The sequence below is a fragment of the Lampetra planeri genome, chromosome 77 (assembly GCF_965212315.1).
Source record: "Lampetra planeri chromosome 77, kcLamPlan1.2.h2, whole genome shotgun sequence".
Classification (NCBI taxonomy): Eukaryota; Metazoa; Chordata; class Hyperoartia; order Petromyzontiformes; family Petromyzontidae; genus Lampetra; species Lampetra planeri.
Window position 1 is genome coordinate 120,897 of NC_136182.1, and position 23,436 is coordinate 144,332.

At 49.5% G+C, this 23,436-nt stretch overlaps 1 protein-coding gene across 4 annotated transcripts in view; it reads left to right on the top strand.

Moving 5' to 3' along the window:
- The window catches only part of LOC144738110 (cell adhesion molecule DSCAML1-like), a 146,313-nt gene that overhangs the window by 58,924 nt on the left and 63,953 nt on the right, over positions 1-23,436 (top strand). The window contains exons 4-12 of one of the 4 annotated variants that reach the window (XM_078621020.1): positions 220-362; positions 2,239-2,437; positions 3,838-3,980; positions 4,753-4,957; positions 10,282-10,424; positions 10,770-10,980; positions 12,061-12,220; positions 12,699-12,741; positions 14,941-15,883. In XM_078621020.1, coding sequence (XP_078477146.1) covers positions 220-362; positions 2,239-2,437; positions 3,838-3,980; positions 4,753-4,957; positions 10,282-10,424; positions 10,770-10,980; positions 12,061-12,220; positions 12,699-12,735 — 1,241 coding nt within the window. In that variant the 3' untranslated portion in view covers positions 12,736-12,741; positions 14,941-15,883. Of the gene's footprint in view, positions 1-219; positions 363-2,238; positions 2,438-3,837; positions 3,981-4,752; positions 4,958-10,281; positions 10,425-10,769; positions 10,981-12,060; positions 12,221-12,698; positions 12,742-14,940; positions 17,512-23,436 lie in introns of those variants that run through there. The other 3 variants (XM_078621018.1, XM_078621019.1, XM_078621021.1) reach the window with 3 other exon arrangements.

The window sequence follows — 23,436 nt, forward strand, 5'->3', positions numbered from 1 at the left end:
TAAAGACAATTTATATATTATCAGAGCCATGTCTGTTTGCATGTTCACTACAAGTACTGTGCGTGGTTAATGCAGTACTTCATTTATTGAAAAAGGTTTCTATTCGGCGTTTAAACATCTTAACACACCTAATGTTTTTTTGCCAGAAGGGGTAAAACCTATTCTCATTTTCCATACGAGATGTACTAAAGTGGGCGCTGTGTGTTGTTGTTTCCCTAGAATTTATGGTCGTCACCCCAGAGAAAATTAACGCCGTAGCAGGCAACACGATTTTCCTGCCCTGCTCCTATACCTGTACAATCAGCGGCGTTACCCACACGCTGGTGGAGTGGTACAGGAGGGATGGACGTGAAGAAGAGAGGGTGAGTTACAAATCTCTCTATCTTAGCAAGACATCTGAATGCAGAAAAACCTTGCCTAATGCGGCTTTTTAGAACGCGTCTTTGGCTCTACGTGGTTTGTCGGAACACGGGCGGGTGGGGGGTGATCCATAATACAGGTTGCTTTGGGTTAGATCGTTTGTATGTCCATTTGTCCGTCCACAAAACTATAAAAAAAGTTTATCTAAATGGTTTCCAAAAATTGTTGACCCTCCCTCCCCAATTTAGTTTTACCCCTTCCACCACCCAATTTTATTAATGTATTTAGTAGGCATATATACTTGCACACCCTACACACAATAGCATGAGTAGTATCAAGTGATGTTAATTATAGGACTTTACATACGTAGCCAGTGGTGAAGGGTTGGTGGATACATCTTCTTGGTTATTTCGGTAAAGTCACGTAGAAGGGAAGTAATAAAATAATACAAATAAAACATAATAAAATAATTCTCACGACGTTTCGGCTACAACGCAAGCAGCCATCTTCAGGTGAAGAATGAGGCACTACCAAGCTAGGAGCTTATATATAAGCTGGGTTGGAGGTGGAAGAGCGCCTTAACAAAAAGAATGTGCATATGAAGAGGAATTTAGCATATTCATGGGAAATGCGTAGGAGGTGGGCGGGGGGGTTTCAAAGTCATATTATGCCCATGCATTATGCAGGATCAGCAGCACCAAGGGGGGAGGGGTGCAGGGAGTAGCTTTAACAAAGGAAAGGAATGTTAATGATATGTAGCTGCAGTTACTAAACAACCACGTAGAAAACTAAAGTATAAACTACATAAAAAACTAAAGTATAAACTGCATAACACCATCAGTATACTTACTATACTCTACAATAAGCTGAGTTACTAACAGCAAGTAATACATTACAATTCTACGTCGTAAAAATTATATAATATGCTTCCATCTAAACTTTATTCTCTTACATCACACGAGCATATACCGTACTATATACTGCCATAGATAAACCCAACATTAAATTATATACTGTATTGCTATAAACCACCCTATACCTTATACATTTTAATAAAACACTATGTATTATTTTACCCACCCTAATGTGTATCGAAATGGTTTATTACGTCCTTCCAATGATTGCTAAGCCAGAATCCATCTTTTCGGTTAAAATTGTCTCTGTGTTTGTATATGTGGATCGCCTCATGAACGAATCTCTGTCATGTGAGCCCACTGAGTTGTAACAGTGATCTGCCACGGCTGAGGTGTTTGTTCTACCGTGTTTCAGGTCAGCTTTATGTTCACGGATGCGGTCCGAGACATGTCGTTTGGTTTCCCCAATGTAACTGCTACCACAGAGGCAACTTAGTTTGTTGGTGGATAATCCCAAACCCCGTCTCAAAATACTCTCTCCCAGGGTTATATTGATATACATTTTGGTAGACAATGCAATTATCATGCATGTGCTGCTAGACTGTTTGATATGTACAAAAACTAAACGTCACATGACATTGTGATGTGATAACGTCCGTACATACAGTGAGGGAAAAAAGTATTTTATCCCCTGCTGATTTTGTACGTTTGCCCACTGACAAAGAAATGATCAGTCTATAATTGTAATGGTGTCCCATGCGCTGCTGCGGCCATCTTGAATGCTCTGCCTTCCGATATTAAGAAGCCACTGGAGCTACTCACTTTTAAATCATCTAGATTGAAAGACTCGTTTCTTTAAAACTGATGTTTGTGTTTAGTTGTTGTCCTTCCCCCGCACCTCCGATTAGCACGGTTGGCTATGCACTGTGCCAAAGAAGTTCAACATACATACAACACACATACAACATAATACAACATACATACATCTTTGATCTGTGCATGCTCTCGCTTTTGTTGAACACAGCTTTATAAATTCCCCAATGGAGATGGACAATGGCCTTTACACGCCACCTGGATGGGTGATGAGTCCAAGTGTGACGCCTCCATTACCGTCAGTGACATCAAAACCAACGACTCTGGGAAATATCGCTGTGAGGTCACGGTGTATCCACAAAACAAGCAAGACATTGGGTATCTACAGCTGAATGTCAACAGTCCATCAGGTTTGTGTTATTTCCTTCAAACGTCGTCTATATTACGACACACAACTCTATCATCTATCCTACAGACCTGATATAGAACTCAACATCTACACTTTAGTGCCATGGGCCTAGTGCCATGGTCAACTGGGTTCAACCCCTGGCTACAATCTCATCACCACCAATGTACATCAGAACCTTTGACTGCTCATCGACATTTACGCAATCTTAAAACAACTTCGCATCGGAGGTGTCAGAGCTCAGAGTGCTGAGCTAGCGCCACTCAGAAGCATGGGTTCAAATCCAGACATTTACCTGCGAGTTAACCGAGTCCTAAAGTCGAGTGAGTTGATAGACTAAGCCCCCCCATTCTGCAATTCTGTACTTAATTGACGAATTTAAAACTCTGAGAATGCAAACGTATCTGGTTGACTGTCATGAGATAAACGCTGTTCCATGTGGAAGAGCAATTTGGGAAAGTCCTGCTCCCAACTGCGTGGACCAGCAGAGGTCGCTTGAAGGAATCTGAGACTCAGTTCTGTGATATCCGCTCTGCTGACTGTTCTCTAGCAAGACACGTTGCACCACTCTGTGAGCAATCCCAATTAATGTGTATATTAGTGACGGGACACGAGGATAACATTTGGCTTCATCTAACGCGTGTTTTGGCTCTAGACTGTTGTGGCTGATGAATGTTGTTTTCCACAACACGGGTGATATTTCGGTGATACGCAGTTTGACGCAGCTAACATTTTGGTATCTAAACAAAAAAGTTAGTGCCGTGAGAGTGCTACGTCTGTTGGAGTGTGTGAATCGACTGTGAGAACGATGTTTTTACCGTGTATGTCTGTGTACGTGTGGGTATGTTTTTTGTGTGATAATGTAATGCACTCAAAACGCACAGCAGCAGCACAACGCAAATGTTCACACATTACAGCATGCATCTGGTTATTGAGAACGTTAGTCATACGGACGACTAGATGGTGAATCATTCATGTTCAAGTGACATTGTTAGTGGCGAGCGTAGGGTGCGAGTGCCGTGGTGTGGGAAGAATGGAGACGGGGGTTTTGTGTTGCATTGAAATGGACAAAGAGTGTACACACACACACAAGAAATGAGAACGACTCAACATCCGTTAGTACAATAACGAGGGCGGGCATCTTGTAGTATGAATTAAACAAAGAGGGAGGGGCGACTATTTCGAAGGTACGAAGGCAACCCGAGTTTTCCCACGAGGTCTGTTTTGTTGTTTAACAAAGTTGTGCCCAACATGGCATTTCCAAGAACGTAACCCCCTGCGTTCGACAGGGTCTGCCTGTTCTGTACTTTTAAAATTAATTGTTACTGACAAATGTTTCGCGTTTATACATTTACATTAGATAATTAAATATATTAATGTGGGTGGTGTGTGTGGTTTCTCTAGAACTCGTGGTTGTAACCCCGAATAAAATGGACGTCATAGTAGGCACTACATTTCTCCTGCCCTGCTCCTACACCTGCACAATCAGCGGCGTTACCACCAAACTGGTGGAGTGGTTAAGGATCATCGACGGGCGAGAAGAGAGGGTGAGTTACTCCTCTGTCCGTTCTGTGCGCCATTTGCCGCTAAATTGCAGCAAGCGCAATCGTGGAATTGATAGTCTTGTTAGTAAACCTGGTCACATGACCCTTGATCATTTAAAATAACTAAAGCAGATGAACAGGTTTGCTATTCATATTCTTAGTTTTTTCAGTAGTCACGTAAATAGAATACAAAATATACTCTAAATAATAAAATAAAACAACCACGACGTTTTGATCGCAACACAAGCGTCTTCATCAGGCGGTTGAAGACCGCTTGGGTTGCGATCGAAACGTCCAGAGGCAGAGCCAGGATTTCCAGGTAGGGGGGGCAACCCCTCCAGCAATGAAAAATGATAGAGGAGTTGTTAGTAAGAACTTATCCCCGGGCGCTTCTGCAGCCATTGATCGAGGGTCGAATTCGAACCTCGTTGTGTGATCGGCATCGCGCTCGCTGAAGTTGTTTGCCTTCAGGGAAGTCGTGTACCGTATACGCAACTGTGCACAATTCTGAGTCACTTATAATCGCTTTGCCATTACTTATTGCCAATTATGGACTCAGACTATTATCCTATCATCTCATAGAGTCCCTGGCACGTAATAATGTTACACAGTGGCAGTAGGGGTCGCAAAATGCCGATTTATTACTAATAAACCCCAATGATCCGATCGAAATTAAGGATTTCGAATCATTCTCGTGTTTTATCTGAACAAATTTTATACTGAAATAAAATAACGCATTTGATCTCTGTGTTGCTTTCACCTTTATTGACCACAGATTTATCAATACGCCGATGGAGAGAGCAGCCACTGGCCTTTACAGGCCACCAGGGTGGGTGATGTGTCCAAGTGCGACGCCTCCATCATCGTCAGCAACATCCAGACCCACGACTCTGGGCGATATCGCTGTGAGGTCACGGTTTATTCCCAAACTCTGCAAATCCACATTGGGTATCTACAGCTGACTGTCCTCCCACGAACAGGTTTGTATCACGTCCTTCATAGGTCTGTCCTACCACCCACTACTCCCATCATCTGTCATGTAGCCCAGACCTACCACTCAATGTCCACCCGACAAATCCACGTTTTGCTTTTCGTGTTTGGTTTGTTGTCCTTCCCCCGCACCTCCGTGCTTGGATACGTACGGTGTGAAAACAGTTCAACACGAATACGTACATGTGACAGATCCGTGCACCTAGAACCATGGTCATCTCCCGCCTGTGGCTCTTCACTTTCAGTGTTCAATTAGCAAACAATCCGGATGTCAAGTCTCATGAGTTTGTCATCTTAGCCTGGTCCCCTGGGCACCCTTGTAAACAGATGTTCTCTCTCAACGGACTATCCAGGTGAAATTATTCAATCAATAAAAACAGTACTACGCAAACATCGTAACATTATATTTGGTTATCTGACATTGCACTTAATTTGGTTAATTCCAAGCTCTTTGCATTTAAACCAGGCAGAGCTCGTCTAATGTGGGGGTTAAGTTCCTGGAAAATGGCGCGTTGGGCTAAACAGCGTTCGGCAAATTATAGACCTCACGGGAAAACTATGGTTGCTTTTCTGGGTCCAAAATTATCACCCCCTTCCTCTTTGTTTAACAAATTCTAAGTAATGTTTGTGCTTGTTTGTGTCCTAAAGGATTCTGAATCGATCTCCATTTCTTGTGTGTGTGCATTAACAACAACACTCTCTCAAGATGGCGACAGTGCCGCAGCTGGCTGCAGTCCCGGGTCGCTCTCACAGTTTATCAACCGTAACCACACCTCGTACCTTACCCACGTCCTTCTTCACTCACCACTGCTCTTCTTACTTTCATCTTCCACTAAATTTTTCTTATAATTTATTTTGTTTTTTTATTTTCATTGTTACTTTGGCGTCGCCCGAGTTCTGGGTGGTGGCAGATCCCTGCACCCAACCCCGCCAGCCTCCGTGTTCACTGCACACGCCTCGCGGCGCTACAACATGTGAACAATGCTGGCTGCTGCAGTGGCACACAACCCGGCTTAACTGCCACATGGCACAGCTGAAAAGCAGTCGGGGTAAATGAGGCCTGCTGCTCCGACTCACGAGGCTGGAGGACGCTGGCTGCATTGTTCATGCAGCGCGGCTTAACAGCCGCCCTGGGTACGGTTCCTGCCAGCAACGTCCTCACAAGGCACCTCTTCCGGCACTATCAGCGAGTGTGAGCTTGGCGTGCCCCAGCATCGCCAGAAAGTGGGAGCTCGACGTGCTCTATCCACTGTTCAACACCATCAGCGAGTGGGAACGCGAAGCAGACTGTCATCTCCTCAACACGAGAGAGTTGGCTTGCCTGCTGCCCATGCACCACCAGTGAACGGGAGCTCTGCGAGGTTCGTCCATCCTGCTGCTTCACCTGCGAGCTGGAGCACAGCGCGTGGTCAGCTAATCCACTGGACTTCGTGTTCTTCTGGCTGCTCCATTGTCCGCCCCGCCTGCGTGGTTCTGTACGCCCGTGTACGCGCTCAACGAGTGTTTACACGGGCGTGTTTGCATCCGCTACGTACGGGGAAGTGCTTGCTGACAGCGTGGAGCTTGGAAAACGCTACTCCGCCTTGCTGCTCCGGGCAGCAGGGCCGCTGATTGGAGTCCACGCGAATCCGGGCCCCTTCATCAGCACCATCGGTGCAGCATGGGCTGATATAATAGGGCTACGACATGCACCATCTCTTCATCACCTGCACCTGGAACCCACGCTCCTGAGGACGCTCTCTGGCCTTGGGCTTTTACGTGGTCAACGTCAGAGACTGCATCGGCACCGTGGTTGCAGAGGTGGTAGGGGCCGCCGTTCACAGGTCAACCTTCAACCAGCCATCTCTTTTATTCCCTCGACGCCTCACCTCTACCATTACCAACAAATCAGCCCTGATTCACGACACCATCTCGGACCACCACATCAACCTTTTGCTCATCACTGAGACCTGGTGCAGGCAAGACTCCCCGCCAGCCATCTCTCTGGAAGTTGCGCCCCCAGGATACAAGGTTCTTCATAAACCTCGCGCAACTAACCAGCGGGGTGGTGGCTTAGCGGTCGTTTACAATGCTCACTTGAAAATTAAAGAGCTCTATCTACCGATGGCTCCCGCCACCTTCGAGGTCCAGTCCGTATCCCTCACTACTAACAACGAGTGCTTTTCCATCATATCCATCTATCGCCCTCCAGATGGCAGCATCAACACCTTCTTAAACGAGCTTTCGGAATTCCTTTATCTGATTCCTAACCCATCTCACAGGCTCGTGCTTACAGGTGACTTTAATTGCCCCGGCAATACCCCAGCCTCCATCGATAGTCACCTCGAGTCAACCTTGGTCTGCCATAACCTGGTCATCACAAACTCAGGCCCCACCAGAGCTTCCACAACAAATGTTGAGAGCATGCTCGACCTGGTTCTGGAATCTGAGCAGCATCGACGCATCACTGCACTGGGAGTTTTCCAAACTGGTTACTCTGATCACCGCCTAATACTTTTTTCCCTCCAAATTCCCAACCGTCTGTGCTCCCCAACTAGAAGCTGACATGAGGGCGGCGCTGGACAAACTAGCTCCATTAAAATCACGAACTGCTAGGCAGTCTTCCCACGACACTCACTGGCTCTCAAGAGACCCCATCATTGCTAAGCGAACCAGGAGGCGCCTTGAAAGTATCGCATCCCACAGTGGTCTACCTGCTGATCGACTTGCCTATAGAGTTGCCTGCAGGAAAACTAACAAACTTATCCTTGTCTCACGTTCCACCTACATTGAAGAACGCATCAAGACAGCAACCATAAAACCGCGCATTCTATGGAAAACCCTCAAAGACCTTCTACATCCTGGTAGCACCATGGTCCCTCACCTTAGCGATCCCCTGGCCTCACTGAACCTTGCCACCTCTTTTAATAATTACTTCACCAACAAGCTAATCACCGTTGCAAACTCTTGCATCACACATCGCACCATTGTACCTCGCTCAAGTTACCTGAAATTGTAAGCACTCACCCAGACACCTTTCTAACTATGCTAAAGCCGGTGTCTACAAAAGACGTTTTCTCTTTAATTGAATCACTTCAATTGAAGTCATCTCCACTCGACGTGCTCCCAGGTTCCTTGTTCAAGCAATGTGCTCCGGAACTCGCCATCATGATCAGGAACATGGGGTGTTTTCCGTCCAACCTCAAATCTGGCCTGGTTTCTCCCTTGTTAAAGAAACCAAGTCTCGACCCGGACGACCCATCTAGTTATCGTCTAATCACTAATCTCTCGAACCTCTCTAAACTCCTTAAACGACTAGCCCTCGCCCAGCTAAAACCACACATCACCTCCTCCGCAAACTACTGCTGCTTCTAGTCAGCTTACCGTCAAAACTATTCCACAGAAACAGCACTCACTAGAGTTCTCGATGACATTTGAACGATCACTTGTAAGTCTGGACATTTCGTCAGCCTTCGACACCATCAACCACTCGCTCCTTACTTCCCTCCTGAAATCCGACTTCGGTATATGCGGCTCAGCACTCAAGTGGATAGTTTCGTACCTTTCTGACCGGCAATCTTCAGTCAGGATGGGCATGTCCACATCGCCTGAAACAACAGCATTATGCGGGGTTCCCCAGGGCTCTGTACTAGGTCCCCTGCTCTTCACGGTCTACACTTCCCCGATCGGCCGGCCCATCGCAAGCTTCGGTGTTAAGCATCACTCATACGCGGATGACACGATTCTATTCACCGCCATCGATTCTAGCAATGCATCTGGATTAGAGAGGCTCTCGGAATGTACCACCGCCGTGCAACAATGGTTCACTGCACACAACCTAGCCCTTAATCCGAAAAAGTCAGTGGCCATCATGTTAGGTACCAAGCAACATCTCAATTCAGCAGCACTCCCCACACACAGACACATCTTCGGTCACAACATCAAGTTCACCGACCACTTCAGCTACCTCGGTGTCATCCTAGATTCAACTTTATCTTTCGACCGTCAAACCAACCATATCATCAGTTCATGTAACTTTCACCTGAAGGCTCTCAGACACCTACGTCCTCTCATCTTTACTGAAATTGCCAGCGGACCTCCGCTGGCAACCTAAAGAAACTTCAAAGACTACAAAACAACCTAGCACGCGTCGTCATTGCCCACACTCATCCCCGTCTCGACTCACTAGCCTCTCTCCGTGCCCTCAACTGGCTACCCATCGCCAGTTGGGTCACATACAAGATCGCTTGCCTCTGCCACAATGCCTTCACATCTGCCTGCCCGCCGTACCTTTCTTCATTATTGACAACTTGCAGCTCAGCACACGGCAGATGCCTACGCAGCGTGACTCACGACCTCCTCTTGATACCAAGATCCAGGATGGTCATGTCTATGCGCCGCTTCTCGGTGGCAGCCCCAACAGTCTGGAACGATATCCCTCTGGACATTCGCAGAATCACCTCAATCGTCTCCTTCAAGTGACACTTAAAAACTCACCTCTATAACCACGCTTTCCAGCAACTCTGAGCTCGGCTCCATGCCTCTGAGTTGCGGCCATTACGTCTGCAAATTTGCGCGTTATAAATTTAACTATTATTATTATTATGTGAAAACAGTTCAACATGAATACGTACATGTGACAGAACCGTGCACATAGATCCATGGTCATCTGAGTTCAATTCCTGTCTGTGACTCTTCGATGTTGGTGTCCAATTGGCATACAATCCTGGCTTGGGCCTTAACCTTTAAGCAACTTTGCTTATGAGGTCGCTGGATGGCTCAGAGGTCAGAGTTCTGAACTAGCTCTGCTAAGAGAGCTTGGGTTCAAGACAAAGCGACCTGTTTGTAAATCCGGATGTCAAGTCGCATGACTTTGTCATCTTATCCTGGTTACCTGGGTACCCTTGCAAAACAGATGTTCCCGCTCAACCGATTAAACAGGTGAAATAATTGAATAAACAAAACAGTACTGAGGAAAGCATCGTAAAATTATACTTGGTTATCTGACGTTGCACTTAATTGGGCTCATTCCAAGCTCTTGACAGTTAAACAAACCAGCCAGAGCTCGTCTAGCGCGGGGGTTACGTTCCTGGAAAAGGGCGCGTTGGGCTAAACCGCGTTCGGCAAATAATAGACCTAACGGGAAGACTATGGTTGCGTTCCTGGGTCCAAAATTGCACTGCTCTGCTAGAGACCGAAAGAGATGCTTCGTCTAACGGAAAGTATTTGCCCGCTTTCTCTGTCCTAATTGTCACCACTGCGTTGTGAGACCAGCAGCACCTCCTCCAGAGGTTCATTCCCACTGCTCATGTGACCATCGTGGGTTTGTCCACAGACCTGGCTGTTGTCACCCCGGATGCAAAGGACGCCACAGTAGGCAGCACGGCTCTCCTGCCCTGCTCTTACACCTGCACCATCACGGGTATTAGACACACGCTGGTGGAGTGGTTCAGGACCATAGACGGACACGATGAGAAGGTGCGTCACTGTCACACTTGCACACTATTACTTACACCCTCCTGCTCACAGTGATGATTACATGTTCTTTATTAATGCCGTTCATGCTAATTTATTTCAATAGAGGTCACCCCCTCTCCTTTTCTAGTCCCATTGTCAACTTTAAAGTTTTTCAGCCAACAGTATAGAATCTCAAATTCTCTCCGATCTCTCTACTCTGAAGAAGAGTAATTTCGTAAGTGTATTATATATTTATCTGTTATAATTCAATGTTATTTATATATTATGTCAGTTTTTGGAATATGAGCACGTGTATTATGTGGACACACAGTCATGCCCTGGTGTGTTCTCACGTTTGCCGTCAAGGTGTATAAGATCATACACAGAAAGAGAAGCCTCAGGCCATTGCAGGTGACTTGGGTGGGTGATGAGTCCACGTGTGACGCCTCCATCACCATCAGCAACATCCAGACCCACGACGCTGGACGATATCGCTGTGAGGTCACGGTTTATCGACACGACAAGCCAAGAATGCAAGACATCGGGTATCTGCAGCTGAACTTTCACAATGAACCAGGTTTGCATTATGACATCCCTGGATCTATTTAACACCCACCGCTTTATCATTCTCGCTAAGCAAGAATCCAAATTCTCTTTATTGTCAAGATTTACCACGAAAATGTACTCTGCGGCACAGCCATGTGCATGTCAAGTGTGGTACTATTTCACACGAAAAACACAAAAAAACCACACACACTAAAACATGCATGGTAAATAAATCTCCCCTGACAATGATTTCCCAGCTCGACGCTCGCCCCCAACTCTGTCGCCGATTCGCCATCTAAAGTCCTCAATGACTGGACGGCGAGATGCTTGCGGCACTGTGTGAACATTCCCATTGCATCGCTGTGCATGTCGAGTGTGTTGCTTTTTCACACGAAAAACTCAAAACATACACACGCACACGCACAGTAAAACATGCAATGGTAATTAAATCGTTCTTACAGTCGATTCATTCACACCTTGCAATGGATGCAGCACCCTCACGGCACTACTTTTCGACAAGGAGATGAGAGTCTTAGCAGCGTCCAGCCGATACATCACCCCGGTGTTCCGGAAAACAGTCCTCATTAGGTGTATCGTGTAGAGCCAGAATGCGCGTTCAATAAAGCCACAGCGCGTCTGCTCCTCCTGACAACCAGGAGGAGCAGACGCTGTGCAGCACAGAAACGAGGATGGTGCAATGGATCTCGGCGATCACAGGAATGGATCGGTCAGAACTGAAGAGCTGGGGAAGGAGGCGGGAGTGGCGGTGCTCATCTCACTCGAGCGGAGAGAGGGAGTCGGCTCACACGGCTGGGGCTCCCTTAGTAGAGGAGGGGGCAACCGCAAGGGCGATGAACGTGGCGGCACCAGGGCGGAGACAGAGGTGCAGGCCGAGAGCGAGGGGAGTAGAAGTGGCGAATGCGGCGGATTCTAGTGACTGGGGAGTAGACGCGGAGGTGGCCCAAGGCAGCAACGAGCAGAGCAGGAGGAGCTGCAGGGCAAAGACCGCACGAGAGGAGGGGGACATGGCAGGAAGAGGAAGAAGACGTTGACTGTGTGCATCTCTTGGGTGTTCACGTGTTGCTGTGTCGTCTGTGTTTGTGTTTAATAGAACCGAGAGACGCAACACCCACACCAACCTCAGCTCCAGCTCCGTTACCTGTAGTTTGGATCGCCCTTGGAGTCATTGCTGCTCTGGTTGCTGTTGCTGGAGTTGTTTTTTACTGCAGGGGGAGGATGAGACTATGTCAGCCAAGAGAACCAGAAGTCCGGTGAGTATCGACCGCACTTGCGCCAGAACCTCACAGTGAGTGATAGAACACGGCTCACAATGGCCACGCCAGAGACCCTGAGCCGGCCCTCTCCAAGGGCCTGAGTTTGACTCCAGCTCCCTGCCTGCCTGTGACTAAGAGCTGTGCTCAGTGGAGCCTGCGTGAGCTCCTGGCAGCTGGGCACCCTGAGTTAGACTCCCCGCCGTGGCTGCTGTCAGTGACGGGGCTCTATATGAGTGGGGGTGGTGATGTGAGACTGCGTCAGTCATAGGAGATGGTGAACTCAATGGGCTCTCACCTAGTTAAACAAAGGATGTCTGTCAAATCAGGGTCTGTGATTGCTGTGGTCAGTGATTCCATGCGGGTGCCAGGCAGGTGTGAGACGTGGGTTAGACTCTCAGCCGTGCCAGTGACACAGGCTGCAGGTGGGCGAGGGTGGGGATGTGTGATCGACGCGTGTCCACTTCTCTTTCAACAGGGCTCAAGAAATGCAACCAATGAACCCAGTTGGATAAGATGAGGTGAGAGCGAGAGAGGCTAAGAACCAGAGACCTGGGTTCAATTCCCTAACCTCGCTGCGTTGTGTAAACGCCAGCACTGCTGAGACAAAGGTGGCCGGGCGTGGTTCTGGCCACATCACCCTCTCGAGGTGTTACCCGCTAGCAGCACTTGCCTCGACTGACTGGTCAAGGCTACATCATGGGGGACCGTTGTGTTCGTCACGCAAGTTTGTCATGGCACGGAAGTGACTTTGATTCATGAGCCGGGTGCTTGAGGCTGGAAATATTAAAACATATACATTTTTAACTTGCATAGTAAAGTAATTGTAGGTTTTCATTTGTTGCACAGCCAAATTATACGACAATCGCTAACCTTAAACACCCAGTGGATTAATAAAAGTCGAAGGCGGTATAGTAATATAGTAACAGAGCATACTCTTTGGTTCTTTCGGTAAAGTCACGGTGGTATAAAATAAAATCAATTAAATCACGACGTTTCGATCGCAACACAAGCAACCGTCATCAGGTGGAATAGATTCAGCAGGAGAACTGCTGACATAGGAGAAAGAGCTGCTGCAACAAGAGTTTATATCGGATTGTTGGTGGGCTCAACCCAAGGGTAAGTGGGCGGAGCTAGAGAAGAAATTTGTACGTTAATGTAAATGTGAGAGATTAGCATGTCAATGTGGGAAGCTCCCAGCCACCGGAGGTGGAGCGGATCCTGTGCCTGGGCTGCCTCACAGATATTTAGCCTGGTGATGTACTCGGAGGCAGGTCGGATGGAAACATCACAGTAGAGCAAGTGCAGAATCACTGAACCGGAATTGATAGCTTGAAAGCATTTAGTGCGGGGCCCTTGAAAGTGCGGGAGCCCGTAGCATATGTAGCTACTTTTGCTACTACGATAATAAGACACTGATAAGTAGCATATTCTACGCTTTGGTTCTTTCGGTAAAGTCACGTAGATAGATAAAATAACTAAGAAATCACGACGTTTCGATAGCAACACAAGCCATCGTCTTCAGGTGAAACAATACAGCAGGCGGACTGCTGAGGAGGAAAAGTAGCGAGAGAGCTACTGCAACCAGACTAGGGATGGAACTTGCAAGTAAATGTAATCGCAGAGAGGGTCGGTGACCTCGGCTAATCCGAGGTCACCGAGAAGATGGATGTAAAATTTAGCAGTATGAATTCCTGCAGTCACGAAAGCTTCAAATCTAGCATATGCTTCTTTTGCTACGAGGATTAAAAGACACTGATAAGTAGCATATGTAGCTACTTTTGCTACGAGGATAATAAGACACTGATAAGTAGCATATGTAGCTACTTTTGCTACGAGGATAATAAGACACTGATAAGTAGCATATGTAGCTACTTTTGCTACGAGGATAATAAGACACTGATAAGTAGCATGTGCTACTTTTGCTACGAGGATAATAAGACATTGATAAGAAGCATATGTAGCTACTTTTGCTACTAGGATAATCTGGCACTGCTTGGAGGTTGGGAATGTGAGAAGGATGGTCCAGACTGTCTGGGAAGAGAAGGGAGTGCTCAACAAGTTAATTAAATTCGGGCTCGCAGCTCGAGTCAATAATAGTTTTTTTTATGTTTTGGTGAATGATCGATTCTTCTGTTATGTTTTAAAGCAATGCCATTGCAAGCAGTAATTAGGCTTCGTTTGGTCTTCATAGAACTTACATTTTTTTTAAAAATGTATAATGACTGGGAAAATCCACCCAAGAATTAGTGCGGTAGTTCAGTAGCACACTGGGCGCGTGTGTGTGTGCTGATTGGACTTGCCGATGAACGGTACCAGTGGTGTCAAGATCGGCCTCTGCGCATGAGGTTCGTGAAGGACGCTGCTGAGCAGCTGGAGACAGTCGCCCTCCAACAACAGCGGAGGGCGGAGGAGGCAGCTAAAGCTTAGAAAGTTGTCACAGTAGGGGGCACTGGTGGCGCATCTGCCAGCCATCTCAGTCATCCCACGAGACCTGGGTCTGTTCCGTGACCTCCTGCCAGCGAACATTTGACAAATCACGGAACCTCAAAGTGCACTGATCATGGTACAAGCGCGGTTGTGACGTCACTGCCACGTTGTGAACGGCTGTTGTTGTTATACACGTACCTGTATTCGTTATCTATGCAATTGTTGCACAATTCTACACTGTTCACTTAGCCTCATCACGCACTCATCACTGACCTCTCTTTATTAAACAGGTCAAGTTGCACCGGCAGAGCAAGGAGATGAGGCAAACGATGAAGAAGGAGAACGTGAGACCTCAACTTCGAGAAGCCAGAAGTCGAGCCAACTAGTCCCAAGCCACCTTAACTTATACAGCAAGTTGTACTAATCAACTCACCACTGCTAGAAACTAACCCTCATAGAGCCAATAATCAAGACGCTGGCAACGTAGCGATGTTAAGTTGAACCACAATGCCTCGTTAGGTTAATGTAAAGCTACCAAAGTCCTGGTTTGGTCTGGACCGTCTGAAAATGGAGATGTAGAACGCGAGACCTCAACTGTGTGGGCGTGGCTATAAAAATGTGGGCGTTGCTGGTGGTGGAGGGAGGGGCAACCAGCTGACCACGTGTCACGGTTGAGCCTCCCAGACACGTGGTAGCTTTACGTTCATTTTGCAACGTGCACTATCGTGCTGCCTCACAAATGACTGGCATAGAGACCCCGTACCAATTTACACAGAGACCCACAGATTCACAAAGAGACCCATAGATTCACATGGACACCATAGATTCACACAGATACCCACAGATTCACAAAGAGACCCATATATCCACATGGACGCCATATCACATATAGACCATATATTCACATAGAGACCCAAAGGCGGGCATAAAACCCACTAATGGACACAGGGACACATAAATTCACACAGAGACCCAACCACTCACACAGAAAGCCAATGGCTAATATAGTGACCCATACATGAAAATATAGACCAGTACACTTTATAGAAACCCATAGACTTAGATAGACACATGGTTGTGATTAAACTGGGCTCTCAAATGCAGTGAGTTTGATGGTCTCAGCCCGGTCACCAATGACTGCACAAAACAAAACCCATCATGTAAAATCATGATTTGAAGTTTTCGTGACTGCAGGGATCCATACTCTTTGGTTCTTTCGGTAAAGTTACATAGGTATACAATAAATAAAATCACGACGTTTCGAGCGCAACACGACAAAACGTGATTTAATTTATTTTATACCTACGTGACTTTACCGAAAGAACCAAAGAGTACTCATCATGTTAATGTGTCCCATCATACCTCATTTGTCCGATAATTAAAACGTCTGCTTGGCTGTCGTGCGACAACGTCTCAAGGTGAGTCGTGCGAGGCGTTACGAGCCCAGATGTGCGGAGGCTTTCAAGGGAACGCGAATTATTCTCATGACAGTCCAGTCCCTTGCACAGCCATTTGTTTCACACACCGGGGTCGCACCGCTCTGCAACATTTACAAGTGGATTCCTTGTGCCGTGATATGACGATGAAAGGTGAATTATATTCTGTGAAAAAAATATATTTTTATATTCGAGTACGGCAAACTCTTCCCTCTCGTGGGTTTAGCTATCGCGGATGTGCAGTTGTGTCCCAAGTCTATTGAGGTACAGAGTTGGCCGATCGCTCCCCTGTGACTGGACCATTCGCGGTTGATCACGAGATTTCTGTACGCGTCGTAACTGCACTGCTCGCGATGATGCCGCGGAAGAACACACGCGGTGCCATCTTACCTCTGTCTTCTCTCCGTCTTGTCTCCATCTTGTCTCCCGTCTCTTCTCTCAAGCGGCCCATTGCGGGTGCCGGGTCACGTGGTGTTTCCAGCCTCGAGTGAGGAGGGAGTGAGGTTCAGCCGCCCGCCATTTCGTTCGGAACCGTGAACCAAACCCCATTTTTAAATCCTTTCTATTAAGTTCGCTTGCTTGCTTGCGTGCTTGCTTGCTTACGACCGTGCAAATCTTTCGGTCGTTTTTTAACCCACTTCCCGTGATCCAATCGAGCTGACATTTTCCACACAGACTCGTTGTGCGTGACAATTAATTTTCGTGAACATTTTTTTCCAAAATTTTACACTTTTTAGGACAAAAATATATTTAATTACCAATTGCTTAATGGTGCAATGCAATCATCTGACCCATAGGTGGCAGCCATCTCAAGCCAGAGGACGAGAGGACTCTAGCCGCCACGCATATAAAGGATATATAGTGAAAAACTTTGTTTTTACGGGTCATACTTGTTCCCATTTACCTACCTGGCTCCGTCCATGTTTTTCAGCAAAACCCAACAACGTAGATTCCAAAGCCAAAACAACGATGCTGAGTTGTTTTGGGGTTAATGGCCAGAATCTTGACATAGAACTCAGAAACAACTACGGGTCATTGTGATGGCTACAATGACGACTTACCCCTATTGGTAGGAAATACAGGCATACCACTTATAGCAACTGTTTAACAAGAACGCATTTTGAGCGCTATACAAGGTATGCCTGTGTAGGGGATGTCCGAGCCATCCTCACACACTCGCACCACAGAGACACACAATCTCCGCACTCAACATAGCACACACCAATCACGCGCACGGGAATACACTAGACGGGGGTCAAGGGATTAAAGGGCACTGACTTCACACGCACACGGCACGCGAGACAGAGATGTGGATTAGGAAGGAGGGTGGAGATGGAGGGTTTAAAAGGAGCTGTGAAATGCGTGTTCGTGGTTGGTTTTGAGGAGCGAGTGTGGCTCGTTTGAATAAAAAAGTGCTTAACCAGTCTCCGACTCCTCTTCATCTGTGTCAGCGGTGGGATGTCTCGCTTCAGCTGACGCAAGATCCCAAGGGGGGAGACTCAGCCAGAAGACGCTCTAGGGGCCCGGGACGAGAATTGCTCGGAACCGGAACCGACGAGTCAGAATTCGTCCCCCGGCTCATCGGCGGGATCCAAGGCAGCTGCTCGCCCCGTGTGGGGTTTCCCCAGGAATCTCATTAGCCCCCATTGGGTTTGCTGCTCTTTTTATTATTACATTTTATGACTTTCTCAAGCCAGCTTGTGAGTAATTAGCCTCGAGATATCCTTTGTGTGGGCGAGGCATATATACAACAGTCCCCCCTTTTAAAAATGGTGAGTGGTCGATTGGCCACTGGATATTTTTAACAAAATAAGTGTCTTTTTCATTTTGAAGCAATTATCCTCATAAAATCTCGGGACTGCTATTTTCCTTATGATTAATCTCGTCCCGTGTGGGCACCTTCCACCAACCCGGCGGTGCAGACCCAGCGCCGCCGCCGCTGCAGATCATCCTCTCGGGATCAGCTGCTGGAGGCAGTAACCGCGCTGCTTCGCCGGCGAAGCCCTGAGGTCGAACGAGCGGGGGGAACTTCAGCCTCATCGCCTCCCCAGCGAGGGGACGAGAGCCACGGTCAGCCTTCCAGACCCGGCACTCCACAGCAGCTATCGGAGGATGGAGCAGCACCAGCGATGCCGCCGACCGTGCATCTCGCACGAGACCCGGGAGAAAACTCTGGCCTGTCCTCCCGATATCTGCCGATAGCAGCAGCAACCGGGGGACATGAATGTGGAGAACATCTGACCGGGGCAAGTGGCAACGGCACAGGGTGGGAGCGAGATTGAGCCCGAAACTCGGCCCAAAACTTCCACGAGTTCAGGCGCTGGTCGGGACTACGGTCTCGATCCCGCCTGGTGCGCAGGCCTTGGTGCCGCTTCGATATCGCACCTCGCTCGTCACTTCCCGGTCGGATTTGCCGCTCATCGTCTCCACGGTGCCATCGGTGGTTGGTCGCCATTGTTTAGCAGCATCTGACAGGTTGGCGCGCTCATTGATGGCCTTTAGCTTCTTGCTGCACTCGGGTGGCAGCTGAAGGGTTTCCAGGTCGTTGAGCGAGCGCTGGAGGGCGGCTCCGTGGTCGCCGATCAGGTCGTTGCATATGCTCATATCCTCGAGCTTGGAGGACAGCGAGCGGAGCGTGGTCTTCAGTTCCCTCTCTGTCGGCCTGTGCGCCTGATTTCTCATCGCCCGAGTCATGTTGTAGTGGGTTCTCAGCGAGACAGAGACAACGTAGTCGAGGCACACTTGTTTATTAAACCAAAGGCCAGTAACATAACACTTGAAGGGGTAACGGCCCCTTCACCCGTACTCAACAGGAGTACACCCCTAACACTATCCCCGACTGATCTACTCCCAGTCCTCCTCTAAGAGTGCTAGGGGAGGCTGTCTGATCCGGCCCTGGTTAAGCACGGATCCCGGCACCCAGCCAACCAGACCGGCTCTTACAAGAACATCGGTCCTGAGGCTCTAAGGGCTGCGCCGCTGGCTTGCCCTGCCCGGCCCTGAGAAGGACAGTGAGCCAGGGGAGTTCCAGGGCCTATCTGCCGGTCTTCAGTCTTCGCTGGTTAAAGCTTCACACACTGGACCCCGAGCCCTCTGGCTCCCCGCCTTTTATACCAATCGCCACCGAGGGGTGGGGCTATGGGGGATCACAGCGCCACCCATAGCCCCCCTAGGGTTAACCGTTGCGGACGTGGATGTAGACACCCCTATGTGTGGATGTAGACACCCCTGTGTGTTTGTCCGCTTCCCTTCCCGTAACCACCTCTACAATATGCTTGCAGCACGCTTGTAGAGCCAGCCCTCCTTCACCACCATCACCTCCACCATGGCGTCGTAGTCCTTTTGCCGTGGCTCTCTCGGTCTGCTCAACCACTCCGCCACAGACTCTCCGTGCACTTCACACGAGCGACGCGTCACTCCTCGCCACCACGACCACGGCGGTCCGCAGGGCCCTGGGTGCTGCTCCCTGTGACTTCGGGAGACGCGAGACAGTCTGAGGCTGTCTCGTGATGAGTTTAATGTTTTACTAAACTACTTACACTATACTATGAGACCTCCTTTACCAGTGGCAAAATATAGTAATAGGTTTTTACCCTTTCAACTGGTACAAAAACTGACACCTTTATACAAGGCATCATGTTTGCAATAACCACAACACAAGCATTTACACTATGAGATCTCTTTTACCAGTGGCAAAATATAATAGTAGGTTTTTACCCTTTTAACTGGTACAAAACTGACACCTTTATTCAAGGCATCATGTTTGCAATGACCACAACACAAGTAGTCAAAAAAACAAACAAAAATAAGCAACTCTGATAAGGATGATAATATGCACTGTCCTTGAAGTTGATTGGCCCACACCCGAGACGGCTTTCTTTAGAGCCTAGTCCCCATTGGTGTAGGGCCAGATGACACCAGAAGGCGTACAACTCAAACACAGTGCAATATCAGAGTATTGAGAGCTCGGGGTAAGCATTTACACTATGAGATCTCTTTTACCAGTGGCAAAATATAATAGTAGGTTTTTACCCTTTTATCATCCTTATCAGAGTTGCTTCTTTTTGTTTGCTTTTTTGACTACTTGTGTTGTGGTCATTGCAAACATGATGCCTTGAATAAAGGTGTCAGTTTTGTACCAGTTAAAAGGGTAAAAACCTACTATTATATTTTGCCACTGGTAAAAGAGATCTCATAGTGTAAATGCTTACCCCGAGCTCTTGTGGTGCCACAGCGACGGGGCCGCTCGGCCGAGCCAGGGAGCCGCCCGGCTTCCACCGCCGCACTGCCCCCCATCACCCCCCCCACATAAACACGCACCCGCACCCACGTAGGGCCTCGTGGTCGGGTCACCTACCCTGAGTTTTCACCCGAGGGCCCCCTAGGGGGGTTACCCCACGGTTTCTCAGGGCCAGGGAATTGGACAGGACCCTTCCCAGGCCAAGTAACACTGCGGCGCCGTGGGCGGATTTGAGATCGCACGACCACGGCGAGCTCAGAGAGCCCCGCAGTTAGAAACGCATACAAACACAAACACGGGTCAGCAAGGCAGATAGCTGGGATCAGGACCCGGGACGACTGATTGGTCGAAAGTTCAAAGGCCGGCGGGATCGCAAAAGAGCGGGAAATCCTAGGCTCAGGATTGGTCGAGAGACCAAGGCGGTCGGGACGGGGGCGCCTAGCCTTTGATGTGAATAGTTTAAAAGAAAACGCAGGGGCAGTAGGGAACTCTCTTCTTCTGGAGTTTGGACACGGGGTCAGCGACGAAGGAGTCATCGGGCGAGCCGCTAGATTGTCTGCAGGACGATCTGAGCGCCGCAAGGTCACCAAGGACTACAGACGGTATCGTGTTGCGCGCCTTACAACACCTCAGAGCGGAGGGTAGGATCCGTAGGAGAGGGTTAGTTCGGGGTAAGGACGAGTAGGAAAGCGGTTTAGCAGAGAGCGCAGCATAGAATAGGGCTACACGGCACCAGAGTGTGGGTTAGAAGCGCCTTGCTGTCCCGCACACACACACGGGTGGCTCGGTTGGTTAGCAAGGGCTAATAAAATCTCGAGCGTAGTAACAAAACCGTGTTGTTGGGTGTTTTTGGAACGTGGTATTAGCGTGCACTGCATTCGCGAGTGTGTGGTCGTTGTACGCATAAAGGCCGTGGTCTCTGTACGATTGTGCGGGTACGGAGGTGTGTGCGTTAACGCCCGGGGAGAGCACTTTTGGTGTGTTGGCGTGACTACGCAGCCGTGTGAGAGGAGAATCGTCCTTGTACGATATTTGTGTTGACGTGCACGCGCGAGTGGGGGAGGGGACGAGTCGTCGTGTCGGCGTGTGCCCCGCTTGCGTGCGCTCGTTACTTGCGTAAGCTCTCGGCGTGCGTAATCGGCGTGCCCAAGGTGCGCGATCGTAACGTGGGCGGCCAGCGCAGCGCAGAGCGGCGCAGGAGTGGGTATCGCGTGTGGAGCTGTACGCGTGTGTGCGCGCACGTTCACGACGTGTGTAACACAGGTGCGCGATCCTAACGTGAGTGGTCAGGGTTGGGTGAGTGCCGTGCAGAGCTGTGTGTGGGTGTGCGCGTGCGTGGTTATCCATGCCTGCTACGCGGACCCGCGGTGGAGGGGAATCCTCGGGTGACGGCTCCCACACCCTGGGTGAGGAGCCTAGCGGCGGTTCGCTTAGCAGCGGGGGGGCGATTGATGATGTTAGTCCGGCCGTTAGTATTATCGAGGGAGGGATCTCGGGGGCTAGCGACCCCCACAAATTGGTGTCAGAAGCGGTACGGACCCCCGCGTTACCTCACGCTAAAATAAGACTAATATTTACCGGCAGGGGGGCCCCTTCGTGGAAGGCATTCGCCCGCAATCTCTTAGGGGCTAAGGAAATTAATGGATGGACGGACGTGCAGGCAGTACGTCAACTTAATATGAATCTTGATGGGCGGGCAGCCGATTTTGTAGAAGCGTTACCCGCGAGCGCACAGACACAGCTAGAGGAGCTGATGCGCCGACTCGATCAGCGTTTTGGCACGCGTGACGAGGAGGAAGCAAAATCGGCCTTAGAGGCGCGCCGTCGCCAACCTGGCGAAGATCTCCGTGATTACGCCGAGGATGTGCGCGAGTTAACAAAGATCGCACGCCCGGGGTACGCAACTGAGGTTATTGAGGAACTGGCTGCCGAGAAAATCCAGCGGTACCTGTCTCGCACGGCGTGGTGGCAGCCAGACATGAGCTGCCCACGTCTTCCCTTTAACACCCTTGTCGAGCGCGCACGTAAGTGTGAAAGAATTCACAGCGAACGCGCGCAGCTCCGGGGGCTGGGACGAGAGCGCGCCATTGCGAGCCTGCTCTCGGAAGACGAGGAGGAGGAACAGGAGCTCGCGAGGACGGTAAGGGGCCGGGAAAGAGAGCCTCCAGTGTCCCGCGAGACAACCCCGGGATGGGTTGCCGGTATACAAACGGGTATAAAGGATGTCTCCGGCCAGGTAACCCAGATAGACAACAAGGTAAACCAAGTAGGTGAGGAAACGAATAAAAATATGACCCAACTGCAATCCTCCGTTGAGACCATCCGATCCGAAATGGGGGACCTAGACTCCACGGTAGGAGGGCTAACTGGAAGGATAGCCCGACTAGAAGCAGAGTATGAGCAACAGCGCACGGGGGGAGGAGGGAGTGGGCAGAAAGTTCGCCACAGAGCCGCCACTCCTCCCAGGACGTGTTATGTGTGCGACCGTCGAGGGCATCTCATGAGGGACTGCCCTCAGCTCGCCCGTGCGAGGCCGATGCATAGGTCAAACACTAAGCCCCCCCTAGAGAGGGGACCACCGGGGGATGAAATCGACGTAGACCCGACCCAAACCAGCTGTAATAATGATGGCGAGCGAGTGATCCATAAACAGGTTACAACGACAACACCCAAGGGCGCAGGGACCTCGGGCGATTGGCTGCGGGAGCTGGTGGCAGGGATAACGGGAGCCACGTCGCTGGTGGAAGGCCAGGTGAACGGGCAGCGCACCCGGATCCTGTTGGACACGGGCGCCGTGGCCTCTCTCATGAGCGCCGCGCACTGCAGCATGCTCGGGGTGGACGTGGGCTGCCTGCAGGCCCCGGATCGCGCGCTGCACACGGCAAGCGGAGCCGGGATGGGGTTGCTGGGGAAGGTCTCCCTCGAGGTCCGTCTAGGAAACCAGGTGTGCACACAGGAATTCTACGTTTCGAGTGTGTTGTGCCACGAGTGCATTGCAGGAACGGACCTCCTGGAAAAGTTGGGACTTAACGTACAGCCCCGGCAACGATGCGCTACGGTGGAGGGCAGCGGGGAGCGGATTCCGTTCCTAGGACAGGAGCCGAATCGCC